Source organism: Bison bison, unplaced genomic scaffold, assembly GCF_000754665.1.
Source record: "Bison bison bison isolate TAMUID 2011002044 unplaced genomic scaffold, Bison_UMD1.0 scf7180017864499, whole genome shotgun sequence".
Classification (NCBI taxonomy): domain Eukaryota; kingdom Metazoa; phylum Chordata; class Mammalia; order Artiodactyla; family Bovidae; genus Bison; species Bison bison.
In genome coordinates this window covers 4577336-4585653 of record NW_011495058.1, presented here as the reverse complement: position 1 = coordinate 4585653, position 8318 = coordinate 4577336, and the positions used below count along the sequence as shown (strand labels likewise).

Sequence of the window (8318 nt, the reverse complement as noted above, 5' to 3'; positions counted from 1 at the left end):
TCGGGGACTATGGTCAGGTACTGCTCATAGAACACGTTGGTGACCCTGTGGGGCACAGAGCACAGTCACTGCTCCGCAGCTTCCTGTGCCCACTTCGGGATGAACACTGGGTCCAGGTGCAGCTGAAGCCCCTCTGCTGGAGCCCACCCCCACCTCGCGGCCACCCTTGCCAACCCAGCACCCTCACCCGCACCCCGCTCTGGAGCACATGCACTCACGAGTAAGGGAAGACCTCAAAATCTGGGTCAGTGCCTGGCACCTTCCGCAGGTCAGCGGTGATGTTGGCTGCCAGTGCCCGAGTTGCCCGCAGAGCCTCCGTGAAATCCTGCGAGTTCTTCAGCGGCTTGTTGTAGGCCATGAACCGCGAGGCTGTGAAAGCCAGAGCCTGCGTCAGATACCCTCAGAACCCCCAAGAGGCAGTGCTCAGCTGAGTTCAGGGATCTGCTGCCACCATTTGGGAACTCTTAATACATGTTGAGCAAAGGGCCCTGCATTTCGGTTTTCCCCCAGCCCTGCAAGCTCTGTAGCTGGTCCTACTGCTGTGCCAGACTCAAGTCCTGGCCCTGCCTCTGATGGATGGAACTTAAAGAGTTCTCCTGAGGGACTTCGCTGGTGGTCCAGTGGCTAAGACTCCAGGCTCCCAGTGCAGGGGGCCTGGGTTCGATCCCTAATTGGGGAACTAGATCCCACATGCCACAACTAAGAACTTGCATGCCACAACTAAGACCCAATGCAGCCAAATAAATATATTTTTTAAAGAAAGAGAGAGATCTCCTGGATGAACCCAAACACTGCTCTGTATGGTTTCAAAACATGCACTGGATTCTTAACATTAATTTCATTATTTTTCCAATGCACATTTTCCTATAAGAAAGGACCAGAAAGGGAGACAAAAAATACAACAGTTGACTTAACAGAGCTGTGGGTTGGGGGACCCCCTGGGTAAGTAGAATAGTCATTCATTGAACTGGCTGCCCACTGCCCACATCTGGGTGTGACTTGCACCTGAGAGAAGAAGAAGTAGGTGGCCCCCAAGTGCAGCATCAGCCACTGAGAATTCCATGAATGTCACACTGATTATGAATTTAGGGGATGGGGAGAAGGAAGCAGGCAGACACAGGGTGGAGTCCGAGGACATGAAACTGGGTGACATGACTTCTGAAGACAGGACCAGGACAGTTAGAAGTCCCCCAGAAAGGAAGAAGGAGGGAAGGTTCAAGATGGAGAATCTGTCTCCTGGGACTCTTGGGCCCCCGGGGCAGCTGACCCTGGTCTTCCCCTCCAGTCAAGGCCAGACTTACCTAAAATCTGGCCATCTGAGCTCATATTCACTGAGGTGCTGTATGCTGCCAGGCCACTGCAGGAGGAGGACCAGAACAGATTAGCGAAGGATCTGTCCCCTCTGTGAGCTTGGCCTATGGCTACCCCGAGAGGCCCCGCACTGCCTCCTGCCCCCTGTGACCCTGCCGTGGGCACCCACACAGCTGTCCTCCTCAGTCCCCCCCCACCACCGCCCACTGCCTACCCTTTGGGACATTTGATGTTGGGCTCGTCACTCAGAAACCAGGGAAGATATTTGTGGAACTGCTCCACTGATGGCCGGGCAGAACCCGCTGTGGGGCTCACACAGGTCTTCAAGCAGGCCAGGGAGTCTACAAAGAGAGTGGGGGGCTCTAGGCAGCAGCACCCCCCAAGGCCAGGCAGACGATGCCCTGCCCCACCTTGTGCTCCTTTCCCATTAGGATCCCCATGCACTCCCACTGCTGTAACAAGCATGGTTACTGTGGAGAGATATGTGTTTGCCTCTACAGATGGGAGGAGTGCCCCTCTCATATATGGAAACTGATGGTACCTTCAAGCAGGGTGGGAAGCAAAGTTCAGGGCAGAGAAACAGCCTCCACGGGGCCTCCCCACTCCACCTACAAGCGCAGCTGCTGAGGCAGGATCATGCACCAACCTCAACTCTCACTCCACTCACATGGCACTTGAGCACCAGTCTGCTCAGTGGGTATGGGCACAACTCAGCAGGGCCAGGAGGGTGCGATTGCCTGGTAATCCAGCTGGACATCTACATATATAGGTGTAGCACCCCAACCTTAGCACCTAGACAGGGCCCCTGCCCCAAACTGACCCTGTAGGAGGGCAGGAAGGGGTAAGAGATCCTCCACTGGTTCTGTCCTTTCTCTAGTCTCAATTTCCCCAAGCTATGGTGGGCCCTGAACTCCCAGAGGCCCCATACTCACTGACAGTCGAGGGGCAGAACTCATCTTTATTGGGACCAGAGATATAAAGGCGGCAGCAGGAAGATGAAGTCAGCCAGTCAATGAAGTCGTCCACCCAGGAGGAGGCAGGGATGGCCAGGTAAGACCTGAATGTCAGGGAAGAGGAAGTCAGGGGACAGGACCAGATAGGCAAGCTGTTGTGGGTCCTTCCTACAGTCCAACCTCCACGCTGGCTCCCCTCAGGCGCATAGCAGCAGGTGGGCAGCAGGGCAGGAGGGAGAGAGACACACAGAGGTGGGCTGGGACACTCACATATCAGGGAAGTCGGTGGCGTACTGGATCTTCTGGGTTAAGGAGAAGTTGTTGCAGCCTGCACTGGAGCAGATGGCATTCATTCCTTCCTCACTGGAGAAGTTGTAGCCCCCAGTGGTAACAAAATAGACCGGGGCCCCCACCTCAAAGTAGCGGTTCATAAAGAGGAAATAGTCGATCAGGTATGAGTCCTGCAATGGAAGACAGTCAGTGAGCCCATGGCCAGACGCACCTCCAGCATATGCTCAAGAGATACACACACAGTGATACACACAGAGGTACAGGCTCACAGAGTCATGTGTACAGTTCCACTACAGACGTACATGGTCATAAGTATACCCACAGAGGCACACACACACTCCAAGGTACACCTATCTAGGTATAATCACAAATACCTACACAGAACACACTCAACGGAGGTACAAGCACAGGGCATCACATACTCCCCTGTGTGAACACGCTCTCTGACACACACATACGAACACATACATATAGTTTTTACCCCTTCCTATCATCCCCTGTTTGGCACAGCCACAGTCTAGCAAGTTAGCCTATGACCACAGCCCACATGGATGCACACATATAAACACCCTCCTGCACACCCTCAAGGCTGTATGCCAGGCATCTTCATGGCTCATTCCCTTCTCCTGCAACATAAAACTTCAAAGTGACATCAGGAATGATGGTGGAGTAGGAAGTACCAGGATTCGCCTCCCCATCTAGACAATAACTGCACTGGCAGAATCTGCCTGATGTAACTATTTTGGTTCTGGGGTCTAGTGAGGGCTTCAAGTTTCCAGAGAAAGTTCTGGATGGTAGATTGTGGTTAATTTGATCTACTTCAGCTCTTAGTATGGTACTAGCTAGTCATCATTTATCCTCCCCGACCTGTGGCAGGCAGCCATGAATGCATTCCAGGAACAGTCTGCACACAGCTTGCAGACCTGCCTCTTAAATATCAAGGATCTGTGTTCTCATCACTCATTGCTGCTTCTAATCTCAGTAGAGCAGAAACAAAGTCAGGTGCCATTAGAACCTTCACCTCAAACTGAAGTGACTGCCAAGATATTTAAAGATTATCTTTACTTGCCCAAGATATTAAAGGGCAAGTGCTAAATTTGTCTTCCCCCTTCATATTTCCCTTTTTCTCCTTTTGAGAGCCAGACGTTTAAGAAACATGACACTCAAAAGCAACCACAAATACAAGGAAAAGTAGATAGTCACTGCACATGCCCAGGGAAAAGCGGAGATTCAGAAAAGATCTGTAAAGACTTTACATCTCAAGCTGATCTCCAGGACAGAGACATTCGCAACAATTAACTTTTTAAAATAAATGAATAAATAAGCAAATTCTGGGGATGGGAGAGAATCTAATTTCTGGAGTTATTTTGGACTCAAATGTCCATTTTTCAAAAACAACAACAAAATCATAAAGCATGCAATGACTCAGAAAGATATGGCCCATACCTAGGGACAAAAATTAATCAACACTATCCTTGAGAAAGACCAGACAATGGATATATTAGATAGAGACCTTAAAACGACTATCTTAGAGATGCTCAAAGAGCCAAAATAACATTGTTTTCTGGACACAGTCAAGAAAACAATGTATGAACAAAATGGAGGGACTTCCCTGGTGATCTAGTGGTTAAGAATCTGCCTTCCAATGCAGGGGACACAGGTGCAGTCCCTGGTCAGGGAACTAAGATTCCACAACCTTGGGGAAACTAAGCCTGTGCACCACAATGAAGACCCAGCACAGCCAAAACACACACAACACACACACAATGGAATGATCAATAAAGAGAAAATATAAAACAGAACCAAAAAGAAGTTCTGGAGCTGAAATGTACAATAAATAAAGAAATAACTAGAGGGATTCAAAGACATATTTGAGCAGTCAGAAGAAGAATGGCCACACATGAAGACAGGACAATTGAAATTATCAAATGAAAAACAGAAAGAAAAAAGAATAAGGAAAATGAACAGAAACTAAGGGATCGTGCAGCATCATCAAGCAGAACAACACACACATCATAAGAATCCCAGACAGAAAAGAGAAAGAGGAAAAGAGATTATTTGAAGAAACAATGGCCAAGATTTCATAAATTTGGTAAAAGATATGAGTATAAAAATCCATAGAACTTTAGCAAACTCTTAGTAGGAAAACTCAAAGAGACCCAGAACCAAGGCACATTACAATTCAAGTGTTGAACGATAAAGACAAAAAGAGAATTCTGAAAGCAACAAGAAAGAAGAGGCTTATTATATATAAAGATTATAAGCATAGTTCCTATCAGAAAACTTGAAGGCCAGAAGGCAGTGGATTTGTATATTTAAAGTATTTAAGTGGGAAAAAACTCTCAACCAGGAGCCCCATTTTTGGCAAAACTGTCCTTCAAAAATGAGGGGAAAAATTAAAGCATTAAAAATTAAAATAACTATAGAAGTCTGTTGCCAGAAGACCTGTCCTGCAAGAAGCTATAAAGTGAGTCCTTCAAGTTAAAGTGAAATGATGCTAAAGCATAACTCAAAGTCATGTAATTAAATAAAGATCACCGGTAAAAGTAAATACATGGGAAATTATAAAAGCTAGTTTTATTATAACTTTGGTTTGCAATTCCATTTTTTTATTTCTACGTATCTTAAGAGATTGATACATTAAAAAAGTATTATTCTGTGTTTTTGAATACGCAATGTATAAAAATGTGATTTTATGATAGCAATAACTGAAAGGAAATGGAAAGGTGCAGTAAAGGAACAGATTTTTGGTAAGCAATCCATGTTAATCTAGGATAAATTCAACGCACTGTAGGATATTTAACGTAATTTCCCTGGTAACCACAAAGGAAATAGTCATATAACATACCCAAAAGGAAATGCAAAAAGAATTTAAACATTTCGCTATCAACTAAACACAAAAGAAGATGGCAATGCAGGAAATGAGAAACAAGCTATAAAGTGCATAGAAAACAAACAGCACAATAGCAAGTCTCTCCTCATCAGTAATTGCTTTACATGTAAATAGACTACTCTCTCTCATAAGAAGTCAGAAGTGGACAGAATGGGTTAGAGAAATAGGATCCAACAATATGATGTCTATAAGAGTCAGTTGAGATCCAGAGACACCCACAGGTTGAAAGTGAAAGTATAGAAAAAGATATGCCATGCAAATAGTAGACAGTTTGCAAAGATTGCAAAGATATTCCATGCAATAGTAGGCTATCCCACTGCCAGGTAAAATAGGCTTTAAATCAAGAAAGTTTACAAAAGACAAAGAAGAACATTATATATTATTAAAAGATTCAGTACAGCAAGGGTAAGTGTATACAAACAGTTCCACACCTAATGAGTGACCATCAAAATCTATGAAGCGAAACTTGACAGAACTGAAGGGAGAAATAGGAAATTCTACAATGAGTTCAGTACTCTACGTCAGTAATGGGTAGGACATCCAGACAGAACACAAGTCGGGAAATGGAAGACTTGAACAACACTAAATCAACTAAATCTAGCAAGCTTATACAGAAACTCTGCTCAACAACAAAATGCAGATTCCTCTCAAATACACATGGGACATTCTGCAAGATAAACTAGGTATTTGGCCACATATTAAATCTCAACATTTAAAAAGATAGATGTCATATTATGTATACACCCTGACCATGACTGCATGGTTAGAAATCATTAACAGAAGGAAAATTGAAAAATTCACAAAGTCATAGAAATTATACATCCCAGCAATGATTTATCTTGAATATGACACCAAAGGCACAGTTAACAACACCAACAAAAATAGACAAATTGGACTTCATGAAGATTAAAAACTTAAGTACATCAAAAGATACTACCAATAGAGTAAAAAAGCAACCAACAGAAATGAAGAAAATATTCACAATTCACATATCTGATATCTGATATTAATTAATCAGATATTAATCCCACATATCTGATAAGGGATTGATTATCCAAGCTATCTAAAGAACTCTTTAAACTTAACAACAACAAAATCCAGCCCAATTCAAAAATAGACATTTCTCCAAAGGAAATATACAAATGGCCAATAAGTAAATGCTTAACATCACTAATCATTAGGGAAACACAAATAAGCCACAATGAGATACCACTTCATATCTATTATGATGGCTGTTGTCAAAAAACAAACAAACAAAACTCAGAAAATAAGTGTTGGTGAAGGCATGGAGAAATTGGAACCCTGTGCACTGTTGGTAGGAATGTAAAATGGTACAGCTATATAGAAATCAGTGTGAAGGTTCCTCAAAAAATTAAAAATAGAATTGCCATATGATTTAACAATTCCACTTCTGGGTATATACCCAAAATAATTAAAAGCAGGGTTTCAAAGAGATATTTGTAAACCCATGTGCATAGCAGCATTATTTCACAATAGCCAAAACATGGAAGCAATCCATATCCATCAACAGAAAAATGGTTAAGCAAAATGTGATATATATGCATTCATACATACAGGAATATCATTCAGCCTCAAAAAGGGAGGAAATTCTGATACATGCTACAACATGACCAAACCCTGAGGACATCATGCTAAATGAAATAAGCCCATCACAAAAGGACAAATGGATGATTCCACATATGTAAGGGACCTGGAATAGACAAATGCAGAGACACAAAGGAGAATGGGGCAGGGGGTGCTCCAGGGACTGGGGGAGGAGGAATGGGGAGTTAGCGTTTAATAGGGACAGAGTTTCAGTTTTGCAGGATGAAAGAGCTGTGGAGATGGATGATGATGAGGATTGTACAATGTCCTTAATGCCACTTAAAAAATGGTTAAAATGGCAAATTTTATGTTATATTTTACCAGAAAAAAATTGAAAGAAATATATTTTATATAGTCATAAGAAACAAATTCTCCCCCAAAGGAAAATAAACAAAGAGCATAAACAAAACCTCAGCTGGGGGACTTCCCTGGTGGTCCAGTGGCTAAGACTCCCCGCTCCCAGTGCACGAGGCCTGGTTTGATCTCTGGTCAGGGAACTAGATCCCACACGCCACAACTAAAGATTTCACACACCATGACTAAAGGTTCCGAGCACGCCAACTAAGAGCCAACACAACCAGAAAAAAAATTCCTCAGCTGGTCTTACAGCCCAGTACCTCCTTCTCACTGGTTTGGCCTACCAGGCCACTGATACCCATTCTGGGGTCACTGGGGACCCTCTTCTCTTCAGCCGTGTGAGCAGTCCCCAGGGCCACCGTGAGTGGCAGAGTCATTCTGGACCCTTGCTGGCTTTGCAGCCTCTTCTTGCTCCCTATGGTGGCTCGAAGGTGCCGTCCTGCCTGTCTGCTCTTCTCCCGCCTCATCTTGCTTCCAAGACCAGCACCACCAGAAGGTGGCTACCAGGCCACTGAATCCAAGATTCCTGCCCACGCCCAGACCCCCATCGCCACCCCTACAGTGGCCCTGGATGTCCAAGCCCTCATGATGCTCTCTCTCTCCTAGAGCACAGGTATGCAGACTTGCTTCCCCCAGCCACCAGCCCAGCTCTGGTTGCATGTCCAGACAAACCTCAGGTCCCTGGCCTCTTTGATGTATGATTCCTGTCAACCTCATATGCTTGCTGGTCCTCGTCAGCACATTTCCCCACCCCGTCACCTGCAGCGCCTCCAGCTCTCGGCCTTACTGCCTCTCCTCCCCACACCTACAGTCACCCCTGCACACAGTAAATGAGCCTTGGTGCACCCCAACCTCCCATGGGTCAGTGCTGTGACCCTTGCCTCCTTCCTCTGCAAATCCCACTCATG

At 44.9% G+C, this 8318-nt stretch overlaps 1 protein-coding gene across 1 annotated transcript in view; it reads right to left on the bottom strand.

Annotated features, from left to right (window-relative positions):
- NPC1L1 (NPC1-like 1) overlaps positions 1-8318 on the bottom strand; it is a 21958-nt gene that overhangs the window by 3855 nt on the left and 9785 nt on the right. Inside the window, exons 11-16 of the mRNA XM_010829047.1 lie at positions 2535-2725; positions 2244-2368; positions 1526-1652; positions 1302-1357; positions 219-369; positions 4-45 (exon numbers count right to left, since the gene is read on the bottom strand). Of these exons, the coding sequence (XP_010827349.1) occupies positions 4-45; positions 219-369; positions 1302-1357; positions 1526-1652; positions 2244-2368; positions 2535-2725 (692 nt within the window). The remainder of the gene's footprint in view (positions 1-3; positions 46-218; positions 370-1301; positions 1358-1525; positions 1653-2243; positions 2369-2534; positions 2726-8318) is intronic.